General features: G+C 37.4%; 1 protein-coding gene across 3 annotated transcripts in view; it reads right to left on the reverse strand.

Moving 5' to 3' along the window:
• Nucleotides 1-20271, reverse strand: part of LOC150084399 (cell adhesion molecule Dscam1-like) — a 395640-nt gene that overhangs the window by 185411 nt on the left and 189958 nt on the right. For all 3 annotated transcript variants that reach the window (XM_090375205.1, XM_090375204.1, XM_090375206.1), the window contains exons 3-4: nucleotides 19602-19763; nucleotides 12719-12865 (exon numbers count right to left, since the gene is read on the reverse strand). In XM_090375205.1, coding sequence (XP_090231331.1) covers nucleotides 12719-12865; nucleotides 19602-19763 — 309 coding nt within the window. The remainder of the gene's footprint in view (nucleotides 1-12718; nucleotides 12866-19601; nucleotides 19764-20271) is intronic.

Below are 20271 nucleotides of genomic sequence, written 5' to 3' on the forward strand. Positions count from 1 at the left end.
AGAAATCTGTCTCCTCGTATCAGATTCCGACCACTACTCTACCGTAAGAGAATCGCCCATTTCCACCAAAATTTCTTTCCTGCTGTCTTCGCGTATATATTTTAACGATAACCTCCGAATAACTTTAATTGGATACATGCCCTGCACCATGGCTAATTATTGTGCATTCTTTGATTAAAAATCGGTCTCATTCCAGTATACAACGTGCGTTATCTGAGAAGTTGTTAACGATATCAACTTTAATTAGAAACATTTTAATCAGATAAGCAGACAGTCCGATGACCTATGCAGTTGTCTTCAAAACACGCATAAAACATTGAAGAGGGTAGTTCTGTAATTTCCCATCAGGTGGCAGCATTGTCGAGTGGAAATTTAAACTTGGACTCAGTGCTTGTCATGCAAAAAGGATTTCTCCATTATAAACACTATGATACCAGAAGTGTTCGAACAATGAGGAACAGAAAAACAATTTATACGTTACAGGAATTGATAACAAAATGCTAAGAACTTTTTGACTGTGAGCATTGTAAAGTCTTTATTATCACAAAAATCAAAGAATAGTAGGATTCTTGGATTTTTATAATGTTTCAGTGAAATTTTTAATCGTCTATAAAATACAAGTGAAAATCCTTTTTATTAAAATATTTTCTAATAAAAGATTAATTTTATTTATATAAATTAATTAAACTACTAATTATGACATAAAACCATTTTGTAGATTCGATCAAGTAATCTTATCATCGATAATTAAAATGTAAAATTTGCAAATATTTATTAGAAAACCGGAAGGGACTTTTTTGTAACCGGAAGTGACTTTTTGTAATGTTCCAATTGAAAAGTATATTTTAAAACCGGAAGTGACTTTGTTTTCTTCCTCTTGGAAAGTGAACTTAAAAATTCTTTGTAATGCAAATTAATAAGCATTTCAAATGCACATGTGGATTTGTAGTTGTTTGGAGGTTTGAGATCTTTCAGCTGTTTATAAATAGCCAACGTGATGCGTATTCCATTTAATCTTTTGTTTGTTTGCTTGCATTATGATGCTTCTTATTTTCAAACTTTATCCCGCAGTCAACATAAATGGAATTAATCTGAAAAATAAGCAGTCTTTCGCTGAAGTTCTGATATGACATTCGTTTTCGATTATCCATGTCTCGGCACTGATTTCATTCTCGATTTTCTCTACCATCAATTTCCATTCCAGTTTATTCTCAAGTTTTTTTTTTTTTTTAATTCATTCCAGAAGATAAACATCTTCCAAAAGTTCATTACGTTGCGAAAAATCAATTTTAGCATTTCCATCATCATTAGATAAGGGACGAATCTTTTAGTAAAAAAAAATTACTAAAATCTTAACATTGGGTGAAGTATTCTCAGCTGCTCGTTTTCTTCCAAAACTAGAAGTAGTAGTGAACATTCTGGGATGGAATTTATGGAAGCAATTTAGCAGTTAATTTACTGCCTTCAAGCCAATGAACGTTTACTGCCATCACCACAGCACTGGGTGTTTAATCTCATAATCAAGCACTCTGCCTGATTATCTAAAGGAAAATAAGGTCGCCAAGATGTTTTTTTTTCTCTTTTTTTTTTTTTTTTTTCATTTCACATTTATATGCTTATTCTTGTTACCTGATCTTCAAACGCACCTATAGCACTATACATTTTTATATCACCATCCGCCGGAGCTTAAATATATAACTAATTAGCATGCAGCTCAGCAGCCTGCATCTATTTAACATATATATAGTTTTCCAAGAATGTTTTATCCAGCAACTGACATAGGGCAAAACATGATGATGTTTAAAAGCACAGAATTATATATAAAAATGGAAATCATAATTTGGTTTTGTTTAAAATTGACTCTGGCGATTACAAAAACTATTTTAGGAAGCAGTTTTCTTTTAGCTTGTTTATAACCAACGCAACTTCAACCACGACAAATCACTATTCTAGTAGATGCACTAACTGTTTAATTAAATATGAAATAAATTACTACGATCCATAATAATTTAGGACAGGAAGCATCCAACTAAGGAAAATGTATTTAACTAATATACACAGGGCGCACAGTATTAGTACTGATATATATTTTCTGTATCTTGAGATTTATTTCCCTAAATTTTTATAGATTGCAACTACTTACACCTTGTGGCATCTTTGATATTAGGCAGTTAAATAAAAATTGGGTTATCTACTCACCCACCGATGATGAGACAACTATTCCCAATCTATGTCACCAAGATTCTGGACCCAGCTTCTTTTATTATTGGGGTGCCTGGCGCCATTTTTTAGGACAACTCCAGAACACATACTGGAGGGGTTTGCTCCATGTGTCTTCGTGGTGTTGTTGATGGACTGTCTTGGCCAGCCAAGACAGTACGTCAACAACAAGCAACTTTAGGCCATGATTGGACGCCATCTGCAGAGCCACCCGCAACCAGCACACACCAGGTTCAAGGGACTTGTTGAGAACTACCGAAGGGAACTCCGACTCAATGCCAAGATGATGAGCTCCATATATCCGCAACGGTGGTGGATTTACATCGTATTGGTCTGTCCTTTGTCGGCATCATTTTATGTCATTAAATATGAATGCGTCAAGATAATTACTTCATGTATCCTGTTCCTTCAGGATGATGCAATTTCAATGTCACAAAATGTACTAATTGTGTGGTGCCACAGTCAAGGCAGTTCAGAATGAAAGACCTAGGGGTAATTGTACAATTCAATATGAAGTTCTCTGAACAATGGTTAGTCCGCATCTTGCGTACAAGTTTGAACGCCTCATTTTAAGAAGGATGTAGATCTGTTGCAAAGCGCGCATAAGAGAGCAACAAGATTATCAGGCACACCACAGAATACTCTTACGAAGAAAGACTTCAGTTATGCAAATTTTGTTTTTTTTTTATTATTATAGCAATGCACAGAAATGTCGCTTGGAACTATCAGTACAATACATAATTAATTAAATTATTACCGGTAAGTAATGGGTTCCCACTGACCTTAGTATTAGGGGCGTCATGACTACACTGTACTCTAAAATATTCGGACACTCTTTCAACAACCGCGAAGTAGTTCTGATGGAAAGTACCTGAATCTAGAACAACTACATCTTAATCCATTTATCACGTAATCAATTGATCAAACGGCGTTTTCCGAGGTAACTATGACAACGGAGCACATCATGCTATCAGATATGGTGAGATATTTTTAGAGGTAACCCAAGACAGTTTAATTACGGCAGCAGTGATATTTGAGGAGCAATGCATTATTTATCAGTGTGGTGAGTAAAATGGGTTTCTTCCCAAGGGGAAAGTGTCTCTTGCTAAAACCCTATTCTTAAGTTCACCTCAAGGATAGAGCATACTTAAACAACCCACTTATCTGAATGAAACGAAGCAGTGAGAATTGTATTCCAGCCATTTATGAACATATTCTTCGTATAATTGCATTCTGTATAGCTTTAATTGAATTCTGTTTTAACCATCTGTAAATGTGCCAAGATATGGTATGAATTGAGCATGGATTGCGAAGTATAATCTTTCTGGTCATCCTGTATTATTCAATTCAAAACCATATATACAAATCTAATATTAAAAATGCGGATAATTCCATTTTCAACTTTCCAATAGAAACCAAAGCAAATAAATGCAAACTGGTAGGATGAGTTTACTCTGTCGTGAAATGTGGATATCTACAGATGTGGATACATGTCGATACGCTGCCAAAGGATGCCTTTAATATTCTCAAAGAATTTTTATCTTCGTTTATGTCTGCATGAGAAATAGGGACCTTCTTATGTCTGGAGATAAGCATCACTTGAGGGCTCAGAAAAATGACATAAAATTCGCTTTAGACTTCTGTTTTATAGCATTACTATGTGCGCGTCATATATAGCCATCAAGTCCAATTTCTAAGGTATTCTTCCAGAGAGGATTACTCGCTTTATCCATTTCATTCTATGTAGTATTTTCTAAGAAAGTCACCAGCGTTTATGTGTCCTCGAGGATAGGAAAAAAAAAAAGGTGATCACGTATAAAGCGGCTTACCAACGGAAGAGATGCTATCAACGGAGGCCTCTAAACCATTGGGGACTAACTCCTTTCTACAGATGACGTGACGAGCCCAGAAAATCCGCCTCTGTCTGCTTTGAACGTGTAAGGTTTTGATGATGTGCCGCGATAAAACACGGAAAGTGCATTACCGTATTTCTCCACCTAAAAACATTTCTAATCCCTCGATGCCAACAAGTGGTTGTACGCTAGAACCGCGCGCAGCTTCGACTACCATTTATCGCGACAACATTTTTCACTTGTTTCTCCTTTCAACACAGCGAAACCTTATAACATCTCAAATAGGATGATTTAAAGTGAATTTGTACTAGAAAATGGGCGCTACGGGTTGTGATTTATGGTTGGCTACGTTCAGATACCTTCCCTCCCCCCCTCGTGTACCGGGGAAAGATGCACAAGTGGAGGCAAGTGGTGATGAATCTCCTCTTGAGAATAAGTTTCCATTCGCATCCCGGAAAAATAAATGAAATTACAACTGCGTTTACCTGCCGAAAATGGTGCTTGGCTCATTTGTTTATGGATAGATACATTCGAATTAAGTCAGAAGCAGAATGGGACTTCCTTGATGAGCTCTTTGCTCATTTACTATTAGCGAAACTTCAGGAATAAAATTAAAGACGAGCAGGCCTTATTCATTTCCCTTTTCTTCCCCGCATCCTATCAATTTTGAACTGATCCACAAAGTGGAAATAGAAGATTATTTATTTACTTGACAATTCCACTTTGTTGATCAGTTCAAAATTGCTACTTCTTTTTTTTTCCCTCAAACTTGGACAGTCAAGAGATTCCACACCATTTAAAAGATCCAGAAAAAAACAAAGGGCATACTGAAGGAGATTATAAAGAAGTTGGTTGACGCACGCAGTGCGTTATATTTTAGCCCCTTTAGCAAATGGTAATAATTCATGATTCATAAAATATAGCGCAAAACTCAACGACTTCTATGAAAGAATCCGTATACATTTCTATTCCCATTTATTCCTCCAATCAGCGCAACCCAAGACGCATAATATTCAGTATCAGCTGAATAAAATGACTGAATTTGAACTCTGGTTAGGAGAACTAATGCCGATATAAGAGGGTTAACAGAAACGTGGTGTCACCTGGAAATTGAAAATGATGAATTTCGCTGGGGTATGTTCAATATATTTATTAGGAAAGATATACCTTGAGCTAGATCCACCCGCAAACCGAAGTTTATAAGTCAATGTAAATGCAGAAGAAAGATTTGATCGCTCACATTGAATCGTTCTGCAAGCGCCTGGAATGTCTGGCTTGAATCCGACTCAATGGTTGCCTTCAGTTCATCGTAATCGATGGCAGTCGGGTGTTCCTCATTGTATACTCCGGTGATTCATCACCTGATTTAAATTTGTTGAACGATTATTGAGATGTTCCTTTACGAATGCCGAACATAACTTCCAATCTGCTTAGGAGGGCGAGTGCCCAGTTTATATTCATAAAAGAAACATTTGAAACTCTATTAGGAGAATGCATCTTTTAGTCCATTTCTCTATTTTTCCGAACCTTACCTCACGCTTTCTAGGCATCAACTGACTCAGTGTCATTTGCATTTTAGAAATGCATTGGCAGATAACTGCCATCCAAAATAGAGTCCACGTTTTATCAAAATATTAACCTTGCAAAAACCGAACGAACGTTTTGGTCATCTTACATCATCGAACTCAAGCTACAGTATTTAAGTTAGTGATGATTCCATCACTTTACATATAGATAGGATTTTTCTCTTCTTTCTCCTTAGCTTTTTCCTTTTGCATACTAACTCTCTATATATTTCTCTTCTCTGTAAGTTCTTTCTAACGTTCTGATTTTCTCTTTCTCTCTTTGTGTTTGTATTTTCAGAAGAAATAAGGGTACGGACAAAGGAAACAGCAAAGATCAGAGGAAACAAAGAGAAACCGAAGTGGAATAGTAAGAGACGCATCAAAGTGAACAAACAAAAAATAAATTAAAAGCACCCAGAGTAGAGAAGCAACTGGAATGACTAGAAAACAAACATTACAAAGTTCACTGTTGTTAAACATCGCAGTGAGAAAAAAAAAAGAATGAACCGCCACAGTTTCCTAGTGACAGAACAGAGGAGTAAGGATCAACATGCCTGCAGCCACAGATGTGGGAAACTCCCGTGAGTTAAGGATATTGGATAAGTTTAAAATAATTAGGCGATAAAGTGCACTGGTAGAAACCCAATCTTCTTAAGTGCTGCTGTCTTCTAGGGCTCAGTAACAAAATTAGACGTGATGCTTTCCGTTGCGCGAAGCCACTATCAATACGAGAGGATATTTGCGTCTATAAGCACGTGCCTCTTTTTGTTTTCTTTCTTTCTTTTTTTTTTTTGTTGAGAACGTGTCAAACGCTAAACATTTCGCTCTCCTTTTCTCATCCATTAGGAGTTATGAGAATAATCAAATAAATCAGCTCATGGGCGAATATAATGGAGATATATGACCTGTAGGATGCCAGTGTCATATACGAATAAATTTATAGTAACGTTTAATGGGCCAAGAGAAACGTACTAGGTGTAATACTTATTTATTCATAATGTTCCCACGAGGTCTTGCTAGATGGCCAGATAAATACGCATAAAACATTTTAAAAGAAAAAAAACCAGCTTAATAAGTATTTATCCTCACCTAGAAATATTTGAGTTAGGGATTTGAAACTTGTGGGCATTTTATCGGTCTCTACGTAGAGCTACCCTCAGTTTATTACGCCAACGACAGACTAGTGTACACTTAATGTGGGAAATAGTTCTTAAGAAAAGAATAAAGTTAAGAAATTATAACTTACCTGAGCAAGAGATCCACGCAGTTGTTTTATTTGCTTAAATTAACTATGATACATTACAGTGGTTATTAATTAATAAAAGAAAAGCAGTGAATCCAAGACGTAGGCGCCTTTGTATAAAGTAAACTCGAAACTCGGGCCTTTCCACAACATAATCACAAAAGTGGAAATTTTAATAAACTCCCACGTGCAATTCAGCTCCTGCTTTTATAATTTGCATTCACTCGAAGTGCCCGTAATGCTGAGAAATGCATCCAGCAAGCACGAGCAGTTTGTTTCGCCGGATAATATTTAACGGTGCCACGTGCAGTTACGCTTGGCTCTTGCGAACATTTTGCTTATTCGTCAGAGTCCAGCAACAACTAAGTTTGTTCCCTCGTTGGCTCAAGAAAATTGGCATGTGAAATAACGAGTCTCGCAGTTATGTTCTCAGTGCGTGAAGGAGGTTGCAGTGAAACTAACGAAAACTTTGTTATGTATGAGAAAAGTGGTAAAAAAGGACAACTGTCAACAGCGAATGGACTGTCTTATATGCTGCTCTGGGTGGCTTGAATTAGGGTGATTGGATTGATAATGAAGTTTTGTCGTGCTGTGGGCAGAGTATGCGTAAAATAAGGGGTGGGAGAGGAAACGATATAGGTCAGGAGTTGCTAATCATTAATAAATGACTACGACCCCCTAACCATCAGAGTTTTAATGAACCACGGTTATGATCGTCTTTATAAATTCTGTTGGAAGCACCTGGAAGATTACTGCTGTGTGCACCTCCATCATACATCTGCTGCATTAGGTGAAAGTTCCCGTGTTTAGTCTGACGTTGCCAAACTAAACATTTACGTTCAGCTCTGTTTGCATGTATTTGCCATTAATTCAGTTCGCTCATATTCTGACATGTGTTTCGAACAGATCTTTCCACTGAAACTGATAAGGGTTCCCAAGGTTATTAATAGCGTATGCAGCAAAATAAATACATTAAAGTACACTTTATTATGTTAATGCACGGTGATTCTATCAAATGTTGAATATGGCAAGGGAATGAGCAAGCGCACTATATGCAAACCTTAAGGAGATTGGTAAGTACAAGATTATTATTGTCATTAATTTTCTGGGACTGTAAATACATTCCTTGGAATGGAAAAAATGAAAATAAAACAGTTATGAAAGAGCCGTTTGGAAACGCTTAGTAGCTGTTTGTTTGTTTGTTATTTGGTTTTTAGGAGCATTAGCAACTAAGGCCATATTGCTCCGGGGATATGCGGTGGTCATTCCCTGACCTTTCCGTATCCTCTGTATTTAGTGGTGACGGGCTTGAACCCCGGTCTAATCAAGAAGCGTGTGCTACACACTGCTGCTCCTTCCCACCTGGCTACGGAAGCGCCCGCTTAGTAGCAGTGATGGTAAATAATGCAAGAAAGCAAGCTTATATAGCATCATCCAAAAAAAAAAAAAAAAAACACACATTTCACCGATCCGTACCCTCTAAGAATTTGTCTAGGTTTCCTTGAGTTTATTCAGCCCATTCACTTCCACAACAACATATGTAAGCTTGTTCCAACAATCAATCAGCCACCCGCTAGCTGAAGGCAAACTTCCGCACATCTATTCTGCAACCATCCTTCCTCAACTTGAATTTATGTCCCATCATGTGTGTAGTCTAAGAAAGTGGAGGAATGCCATTAAAATTCAGCTTACTCAATCCATTAAAGGCTCTAAACAGCTCAATCGGATCTTCCCTCAGGTACCTAGTCTCGAGACGCTGCAATTTGCTGAACTGGAGCCTTTCTAGATAAGAGCACCCGTTTGTTCCCTTCACCAGTCTGGTTGCCCTTCTCTGCACCCGTTCCAGCAGATTTACATCCTTCCTAAAGCGAGGCCTACAGACCTGTATACAGTACTCAAGATGTGGCTTGACCATTGCCTTATACAAAGGGATAATCATCTCCTTATCCCTGCTAACAAAGCTTCTGTATATTATTGACAAAACCCCATGAGTTGTCTGACAACATATCTACACTTTCAGAGAATTTCATGTCTGAATGCACAATTACCCCTACGTCTTTTTTCATTCTCCACTACCCTGAGTGTAATACCACACAGTTCATAAGTTACACTTGGGTTGCTACTACCCATGTGCAGTACCTTGTATTCGATAATGTTAAACTTCAACTGCTATTTCTCAGTCCATCAACCCCATTTCCCCAGACCATGTTGCAGTAGCTCACTCTGATGACTGTCTTTAACCAACCAGCCAACCTTTGAATCATTAAAGATTAAGCTTGATATACCTTCATCAATATCATTGTTAAATATTGAAAACAACAATGGGCCCAGCCCTTAACCCTGGGGAACTCCACTAATAACATTAGCCCACGAATAGCAGTACCCATTGATAACCACTCTCTGTCTTCTTTCTCCAGTTTGTACAGCATTCTTTTATATGCAACAGTATCAAAAGCCTTCCTGAAACCCAAGTATATGATTTGAAAATTATTTTTTGCTTCCAGTTCCTTGGTTACTGCATCATAGTAACCTATCAGATTGGTTAGACGAGATTTCCGCTTAACAAATCCATGGTGTGATTGCAGTATAATTGCATTCCTGTCCAGATGGTCTCGCATTACTTATTTAACCAGTGATTCCATTACTTTCCCTGGAACAGATGTTAAGCTAACAGATCTGTAATTACTAATGTTGCGCATGGGAGACTACTGTACAAATTGAAGCAGAATGGCATTAAGGGTAAGTTGCTGCAATGGATAAAAGGATGGTTGATTGGGAGAAGACAGAGGGTGATAATCAATGGGTGCTGCTCTTCGTGGACTAATGTTGTTAGTGGAAATGTTATTATTTGCAGATTATAAAGGTTGGCAGAGTTGTTAATGACAGTAATAGCAGTGCACTATTGCAAAAGGATCTAGAACATTTTGGCAGATGGACTTAGAAGTGTCAACTGAAGTTTAACATTGACAAATGCTTATGGGAAGAAGTAACCCCAGAGGAACGTACCAACTGTGTAGTACTACACACTTAGGGTGGTAGAAAATGAAAAAGACCTGGGAGTAATTGTGCAGTCAGATATGAAATTTTATAAGCAGTGTAGACCGGCTGCCAGAGCAGATCATGGGGTCTTGTCAATGATAAACAGGAATTTTGCGAGCAGGGATAAGGAGGTGATTACCCTCTTGTATAAGGCAATGGTCAGGCCATACTTTGAGTACTGCGTACAGGTCTGGAGGCCTCATTTTAGGAAGGACGTCGAGTTGCTATAACCTATGCAGAGAAGGGCAACAAGATTAGTGAGAAGAACAAAGGGGTGATTTTACCAAGAGAGGCTTAAGTGCTGCAAATTGCAACATTTCGAGACTAGACACCCGCGAGGTGATCTGATTTGAGGTGTATAAGGCCTTCAATGGGTTGAGCAGGTTAATGCTGATGGGATTCTTTCTCTTGCTCGGATTGCGAACCTGAGGGGGCATAAATTAAAATTGAGGAAAGACAGTTATAGATGTGCGGAAATTTGCCCTTAGCCAGTGGGTAGTTGATTGCTGGAACAAACTTCCATCTGTCATTGTGGAAGTTGACAGCTTAAATAAATTCAAGGAGGAACTGGACAAGCGTTTAGAGGGAATGGATGTGTGAAATGTTATTTTTTTATTTATTTTTGGCTGATGGTATATAAGCTTGCTTTCTTGCATCACATTGTCTTGATTATTACTAATACTACTACTCATGTCGCCTTTTCATGCCTCTTTATCAATTGGGGATACATTCGCACAACTCCAGTCCATAAGAATCTTCCCTGAATTCAAGGATGCTGTCTTAATTACGGCTAAAGGTTTGCTTATCTCCCTTTCTGACTTTCCTAAAATAATTGGATAGATTCATTCCATTCCAGCTGCCTTTTTTATGTCTATCTTTAACAATTTCTCCTCCACTTTCCTTTCAGTTATCACAAGGTCATTTAGTTCCCAGTTAGATTTTGATAAACTTCTGGCATCCCTATCCCTAAAGAATTCGTCATGTGTGAATATAGATGCAAAATACCTATTCAAATTTGTCCGCAACCTGATCAGGGTCATCAACTGTTAACCGATAGACATAAAGTAGCCCAATGTGATTGAATCCCTTTTTTCTACTGTTACTATAAGCATAGAAGAATTTGCTGTTTTTTTTTGCTCGAGTCTTCTCATAATCTACCTTAGCTTGCATAACATCCTTAGTGATTTGATTATGGACGAATTCATATCTACCATTGGCTTTTGTATCACCTGATAATTTATATGCATCCCATGCACTTTTCTTCTCTGCCACGTGTCTCATTAATTCATCTGACATCTATTTAGATCTAAGCTTTGAACAGCATTTTTTCGTTGGTATGAAAAGTCTAGTAGCCCCTTTGATTACTTCCCTGAATACTTCCCATTTAGAATTTGCTGTTGGTAACAATCATCAGTTGATCCCACCGCAGATAATTTAGAAACCGTCTGAGACCACTGTAATCACTCTTACGAAAGCAAACTCCTTTCCTTTTACTCTTGACAGTAGTTTTCTTTAATTATATTCCACATCAGTACACTGTAATCAGTACCGTCTAGTGGTTCCTTTATCTGCAGATTCTTAATGCATGAAGAATCACTGCTGATAATCAGAACAAGAGTATTGCTTCCTCTCGTTGCGTCTCTAATATGCTGCTGTAGAAAACAGTTATCCAAGAAATCCACAAAAGTCCTGCTAGTGTGTGAGTGACCAATCTACAAATTCCAGTCAACCTCTGGAAAGTTAAAATCCCCCATTATGAGACATTCAGATCTGCTGGCCCACTCCATTTCCCTGTATATCTGTTTGGTATACTCATCACTGTCATTAGGCCTATAACACACTCCTACTCAATTTTGTTTTCCCATTGCTTATATCACACCAAACTAACTCAACATCGCACTCGTCACTCACGTCAACTGGATGCAGTGCCTTGGATTTAATATGCTTCTTAACTAAAAGTATAACCCCTCCATCTCTCCTGTCAAGTTTGTCCTTCCTGTATACATTGTACTACCCTTATTCAAATTCAACATTACTTATGTCTGAGTGACACCATGTTTCCGATGTCCCTCCCATGTCTTCATTTGATGTCTTGTCTTGAAGTGGTAGTGAAGACATCAGTCTACATTTAATGTCTTGTCTTGAAGTGGTAGTGAAGACATCAGTGTCTTCATTTGATGTCTTGTCTTGAAATGGTAGTGAAGACATCAATGTCTTCATTTGATGTCTTGATTACCACTTCAAATTCATCAAATTTATTTAAAGCTTCTAGTATTTTTGAGCCAGTATTTTGTATATCATTATTAAAATTATTTCAATAAATAATTTATTATAACAAATAATTTATTACTATTAAAATTATTTTCATTAACGGTACCAATTATTATATTTCTCATTTGAAATACCAATCATGCTTTTGTTTTAAATAAATCTCTGCGAGGTAACGAACTCCTCCTGTAATATTAAACGAATTACAGAAGCCGATAGACGAGACAGAACCTCTTCTTCATGTCTTAATGGTGTAATCAGGAGGTCGATATTTGGGCAGACACGATAGGGCAGACGGCTGCAAGAAACCCATTCACCAGAAAGCGTTTTCCCAGATGAGGTCCTTTTTGGACCATGTGACCCTAATGGACACTTCACTTTATGAGACTCGCGCGAACATTACGCACCATTTACTCAGAATACAGCAGCGCCAAACCATCTACTCCTCCTTATTTCTCTAAAGACCTAGAGATTTCGCTACATCAATGGAAGCTGCTAATAACCCTGTTTCATGCAAAAGATAGTTTTACCTGTTACTATAAGTTGACCTGCGGTGCTCTGCTTGGTTTCCCCACTAAGTCGATGCTTTGTCTGGCAACGGTAGCCTCTAAAGCCATCTTGTTGCGTGACATCCCTTATGTGTAGTCTGCCGGAAGGAAACACGCTGTATCTTCCACCTAAAAACATCGCAAATATGAACACGAAAATTAATTATAATGTTTTGGGAGACTACATTGTATGAAACCACACCAATTATATCTATTAGGCTTAGTTCTTGATCAGTTATTTAAAAAAAAAAACAGCAAAGGGGACTTTCCTTTTAAAGAACACTAAAGTAAAACAATTTATTATTTTATGACGTTGAGAACTTGTTGGATTTTCCGAATTTAAGGGGACACATCAATTTTAATGCCTGAATATCTCCACTGGATAGTTAACACCAGAGAATACTCTTCAGGACCATTTCTATTTCAGTTTTTGAGGGCCAGACACCATATATTTTACAGTACTAAGGATACACGCTTATTTACAAACATTTAATGTATTTCGGTTTTAAATAACACTCCACCAACAATATTTCTTATTTCAGTATAATGGAAAACATGGCCGAAATGAACATGTATCAACAGAGGAACTTTTCAGTAAGGCACTTAAAATCGTTCTGTTTCTCCAAATATATGTTCACTTTGGGAGTCATCGGAACTCAGCCGCCTATCCAGGCGTGTTGTAATATCGAAGACATAATGGTTCCCTAAGTGGACATTTATCAGCGCGCGAACTCCTTGTCTTCTATCGGGAAATCTTTTTTTAAAAATATTCCAGAAATCAGAGCTTTATCTGTAAGAGTCAGCGGACGAATAAGTATTAGAGCGGTGTCCTTGGAGAGCGCGCTGAAAACCAGAAGCCAAACATAAACATCAAAAAAGGTGTATGGAAACATCACCATTGGACAATAAAGTAACATCTGCTAATCTTACTGAATGAGTTACTCAAACATATATATTATATAGCCACCAGATTTAACCACGCGCTCACTCCATTTGGGAGAATAACCAACCACTGAGGTGTTGGTAAAATATTGGTTGAATTATGACTAAAACTATGCTCAGCTTCCAAGTGTTCAGCCGAAGGTAGGTTCAGTTCAGGGGATTGATTTTTATGAAGCAAACATGCAACATAAGGAATGTATATATTTACTATGCTGAGCTTCCATAAAAAGGAATCCTTTTCTTAATCACTATACGAAACTGCCATAAAAAGAATCATCTTTTTCATTACAATAAAAGTCATGGTTTTTATGGCTGTAATAAGAATGTAATTTCAATATTATAAGAATCATTATCTTTAATAATTATACAAAATCCTCAAATGCAATCATCGTATCAACAATCCTCATTTGGAATCCTAATCTTATTTTGAACTATGCGGAATCCCTGACAGCTATGCAGTCCTCCACATCTTCAGAGATCTATTTGATGGACTCCAATATGTGTTGGAGGAGGAATATTCACAGGATACCCCCATCCACTTTATGGTAGACGTAAAGGGCCTCTACCATTATAACAAAAATCCTAAAACTGAGATTGCCCTTATCCTTAGAATTCCAGAAATGGAAATGTAATAAGGGAGATCACTGAGGGCTGTCTTAAATAAAGGATTTACTGTTGTTAAGGAAGTTTAGTTAGTTAGTTGGTTAGTTATTGGTTTTTAGGAGCATTAGCAACTAAGGCCATATTGCTCCGGGATATGCGGTGGTCATTCCCTGACCTTTTCGCATCCTCCGTATTTGGTGGTGACGGGCTCGAACCCCGGTCTAATCAAGAAGCGTATGCTACGCACTGCTGCTCCTTCCCACCTGGCTACGGAGGAGCCTAAGGAAGTTTAATGGTGTAATTTAATGGGTAGTAAATGGATGGTCATTGTACAAAACAGAAGGAACTGGAAACTTGTTGGAGAAGCATTCATCTTGAAGTGGACTGAAAATGGCTGATGATGAATGGCGTAATAGGAGTAATTGCATTAAATTCTTTTCGTGTAAAAATGGCAGCATATTGCTCCAGATGATTTGCATCATGAAGCATTTTCATGCACAGTACGCATGAAAATCCTCCGGTTAACCTTTCCAACAGTCCTACTGTTTCTGGGAAACAGAGCAGACAGCTAGTGGTATCTGGACTAAAACGCATTCATTATGCAAGACATTATAGATTTGCCGTACAGAAGCCTTCTAATTATGTGTTAACACAAAAGAATCCCTAAGCTTCAGATTTCTGGAGAAAGCATCGGCCGCTGTAATGAGACAGATCCTTTTGTTCGTATTCCTCAAGGCTAGCGACTGCCTTAATTATGACTATCCGCACGACAGTATCGGAAGCGAACGTCTAACTTGATGTCACAGCATGTAGCTGTCAAACCTCACAGGCGATTTGTGGTGGCGGTCCATCTTAAACGGATACCGGCGTGATCCCCCGACCGTGGATAAATCCCCTTTAGCTTAACTCCAACCATACATTCAATTTCTTTTTTCTCTTCTTCTCTCTGGCCTGTGGCCTTACTCCTATCAATTACGGGGGGGGCTTTGCATAACCCCGACATTAATCCACGAGTGTGTTATGAGACAGAAAATGGTAACGAGAGGGAGCTCAATCGGCAACCTGACCACGCCCACCTTCGCCGTCGACGGCGGTGCCCGGGTTCATTGTCGTAAGGTGGCAAATTGTACTGTCACTGTTGAGAACCGTCAGAACGGTGCGCTGTCGCCGCAGGGAGCTACTAGGGTAGCTTGCACGTTCTTACCCTCGGCAGACAAATGGAGCCTACGACGCCTAACCACTCACTTTGCTGGTGATTAATAGCTACAGCTGCTCCCGGGGACAATTGAGAACTTTTACTGATCTTGGCTTCCGATGTTACTGGAGTTTTTTTTCTTTCTTTTTTTTCTTTGGGGTTTTCTTCTCTCGTGCTTGGCAGTTTGATAACGCTGTTTCTCGTAAGTTTGCGAACTGTACTTGTAATGACATTACACTTTTCAGACGGCACTAGGTGATCACGGAGTAAATAGAAGAGCTATCTACGCTAACAACACCAGTTTAGGCTCTTTGTGAGTGTGTGTGTGTGCGAGCTAGTCGTTTAGGAATAGATGGGGATGGAAGTGCGCGCTATGTTCATTAAAATGTCAACACAAATGTGGAGGAGTTGTCAGGATGCGAAGAGTTGCGTTGTTGGATATGCTGTCACGAGAAAGGGGAACGTTTTATTCGTAATATCTGAAAGTACTTGTTTTATACGTAGTTCAGAAGTGAGTAGACTACTTAGGTTGAAAATTGTATTGGACAGAACAAAGAAAGAGCTTTCAGAACCGGTGGATGAAAATAAGATCTGATGGGGAAAATGTGCTCCTATTACAGTGAGCACTCTCCTATGCAAAATTAATGGTGAAGCCTCTAAATTGTGTTGCCAAACCCTTGAATTCTTCTTTGATGCATGCACCAGTAAGCTGGAGGCTGTTTTATGGATGATTTCATAGTTATAAGGGATATTAGATGAAAATTGTTTTTGGTCATGGGCCGAGCAATACACCTTCCTGAAACGTAACTGTTCACAACTTATACGAAGTAACCCTTTATAAAGAACCTCTCCATCTTCCATGAAATAAAACCTCATAACCATTCAAAAGAGGACAAACATCAAACAAATATATTCATAAGTTTCAAAAAACGTCAGAGAACTTAAGCCATCGAAAGACTAAATGTGGTTCAGAAATTTTCATAAATGGAAGGAGATATCCAGATGACATTCCAGGAATAACATTAAACCATTCATCTTGCCTCATAAGTTTCGAATTCGATACAAGTTCCCTCAAACAGTAATGTGCGTGTTTATATTATATAAGAATAATTAAAAAATTCGACATTCCATGAATTTATTCAAGTACAGGTATGGAGAAATAATGCATCCCACTGTACAAAAAAGCAAACTACGTTTGCTACATCATGAATCAATCCCATAATGTGAAGAAAGTTATATCGAGTTGTCTCGGTCTTGTACTAAAGATAAATATCACTAATCTTCTAAAGAGAAATAAGTTTGAATGTATTTATGAAGTACATCAAGCATTATAATTATAATTTTAGATATGATTAAGAATTGAAATTCTTAATCATATCTGGAATATGACAAATTATAGCTTTATCTCATCAGACTCTTAGCAAATGTAGTTCTTCAACTGGCGCCTCTCAGACTCCTGGAATGAAACTTAAACTTACTATCAGAAGCAGGGATATCTCAACTTGGACTACGATCAGGTTCGAGTATCTACTGAATATCCTTAGATCATTATCATCCGCTTCTCTTCCCCCTGTGAAGAGAAGCCGACCGAGGTCGAATGACACTCGTATGAATAAATAAAACTAACAAAAGACTTTCAGTAGCATGCTGTTCTAAATGATCTGATAATCGCCACTTTTATCATTTAATAAGACTATTGATTAAGATGTCAACAATCTTAAAAGCAATAATAGTTATATTACACTCTAGTGAAAAATGAGTTATCTAAATCCTTGTGCTCGAGTTTTTAACCTAATGTTTTAAGCTGTTGTTGCCATTAAAATGAAACTTTGTTAAAAAATAAAAAGGAGCTTTCTGTTACACCCACATTTGTGTATTCCCTTTATACCTTGCACACAGGCTGGAAAATGTGTACAAAAATCAATCCTCTTTCGATTTTTGGCAGAGGATCTTCTTTTTTTTTTTATCCGAAAGCGCATCTTGTCTCTACACTGAACAAATATCAAACACTTTTCTTTAACTGTTCGACAAAGAAGGGATACATCAAAAGATAAAAAAAAACAAGAAAACAAAGAAGAAAAAAAAGAAGGTAAGAAACGTTAAACAAAATAAATTGTCTAGAAGTTTACTAGTCTGTTTGTTTTGGTGAAGTAATGGAACAAGGAAAATGCGTCAAGCAGTAACTGAAGAAGTTCTTCTAATGGCTTTCTTGAAGTCCTCAACAGTGTTAGAAGAGTTTTTTTTTTTCTTTGCCTTCTTACCACAATGAAAGCAGTGGAATTAAAATCTTCCTTAGAACAACATTTATTTAGTTTATAAAAAAAACGGCGTCATCCATTCTTGGAGTATGTCTTATAAACGATGATATTATTTATTAATTTAACTATAACCACTTCTGGACAAAGTACTGCCTCATGACCTTCTAAGCCTTGACTATTGCGAGGAGTCAAGGGTTTTCATTAGCCCTCAACTTAAAATTGACAAGTGCTCTTTTCAGCATCCCTAATTTGCCATACCTCTAGCTTTAAATCAATTTCTCACATTCTCAATTTCTTCGTATTTTTTCTCTCTTTGGAATCTGTTTTATAATTTCTACAATGGCATTCTTCCTTCCCGACTCTTTACAGAACTGTATACCATAACTTAATACTTAGTAAAGCGAATGTTTAACAATTTCCTCTTGAGGAAAATTGCTAACTTTCGTTTCACACAAACTTTAAGTAACCATGACTTTTACTAATATTTCATATTCTTATTTAAATTTCCTGTTCTTTTATATTTCTAAAAAGTTGTATTCTAGCCCGAAGTATTCATTGTATACTGGAGCTTCTTCCCATACATCTCTAGAATTCATGGAACAGTGCTTGGCATCAACTTTGTGTTTGACTGGCCGATGCTTTTTTACTTCTTTCTTGCAACTCAAGTTCCAACTCCTCGGGGCTTTCGATAAATAGCACAATGTTATCGAGAAATCTGGATGACTCAATTTGCCCTATTACCTTTATTCCATTCTTCTCTATTCAAGTTCTTTGGAACACGCGACTCTGAGAAACTTAGATGAAACAAAATCGCCCCCTTACTTCTCTTCGTTTCAAATTCCTGGACAATAAAGATTGATAGAATATTTGTAGAACCTAAGAGGTTCGCAGAACATCGTTTATAAACTTTTAATCCAATAAAAGGGGAAACTCTTCTTCGTAGAATTTGATAAAGGCTTTGTAATTACAGTACTTAAGATTAAAGAGACTTTTATTTCGTTCGTTTAAACAGTCCTACACAAAGAAATCAGTAAATGGATTCCTTTATAAACTTATCAATAATAAAAAATATACTTATCAAAGGGCCAAGCAAAGAGCCTGGAACACCATTGCGCACTGTAAAAAATACCGCTATTACCCATTTTGATGAAAACCCAATAATAGGAGGTCAACAAGACAGCTGGAGAGTCCATGTTAATTAATTTTCTAAACTGATACAGTGACTTTGATTCAGTCATCAACGAATGACTGAATCAAAGATTTGAGATGATGGTTGCATCATCTCAAGTAAAGTTGCATCACAATTTACCTCTTATAGATCATTCATCTTCACAATGTGGTTTTCCAAGTAGCGCAGATCTACTGTGGCATGATGGACGACATTGCTTTCTTCACCTATTAATCGCTGTTTGCCCTGGACAACACTCCCCTTAAATAAATTGTCTTGGAAAAAAAATCTTTATACAACACCCCTTTCTCCCAATTTATTCACCAAAAATATTCTTAAATTACCCATTTCTTAATCATCTCGGGCTAGTGGCCATTCTTAAAAAGAACAGGTCCAAAATGAGTACCCAAACGGGTCCTCATTTTGTATACAAACCCTTGTTTCAGTTGGCGATTTTATTCACCAACGGGTCTTTTATTAAAAAAAAAAAAAAACGGACGGTTCCTGTCTTGATACTGACCTTGACTTCTTAATGACCTTCTTTTCAGTATTATCTTACTCCAAGCATATGGATTTCCATTATTTTTCTTTAACAGTAAATAATACGCTTTATGTTCACACAGCGTGTAGAAAATATTACTACTTTACAAATGATTATATGTTAATAAAAAGTATCAAATTTGTGGATCACCTACTTACCCTGCGTTCCATCGGAGTGAATAACCAATCCATCATCCCGGAACCAAGCAGTTACTGTAACGAAGTCCCGGACGAAACTAGGGATTTGACACTTGAGCACAGCTGTGTTGTCACGTATGACAAATTCATCGTACACCCGGATGTCATATTGCTGAGTTAGCACTGAAGAGGAAAAGAAGAGAAGAATATAAGAAAGAGTGAAAAGGTAAAAAGAGGAAAGAGTTCGAATGTAGAGAGAAAGTATGTAGAAGAAATCATAGGAACAACGAAAAAAAAAAAAATATATATATACAATATATAAAGCTTAAATAAATTTAAAAGATCATAAAGAATAGGTTGGAAGAATCAGAATTTTTCTTTTTTATTAGGCCAATCGCTCTATCATCTGATTAAAGCGTAAATGAAAGTATGCATTCAAATGCAAATTGTGTTCGTATTTATTCTTGGATGAAAACATTGTGGGTGCTTGCTCAGTCCTGGTACTCAGGGCGAGGGAATACGTATCATTTCCAATTCCACAGCGGGGTTTACTGCGGTAATCAAAAGTAAACCGCACTGGATAACGATTCTTGAAAAGAAGTGACAAAACCATACATTAGTGAACAGAATTTAGCGAATAAACATTGGTCTTGTAGATCGCTCGAAGGTAACACCTTGTACAGTTCAAGGT

Source organism: Mastigoproctus giganteus, chromosome 6 (assembly GCF_048544385.1).
Source record: "Mastigoproctus giganteus isolate SK-2022 chromosome 6, ASM4854438v1, whole genome shotgun sequence".
NCBI classification, from domain to species: Eukaryota; Metazoa; Arthropoda; class Arachnida; order Uropygi; family Thelyphonidae; genus Mastigoproctus; species Mastigoproctus giganteus.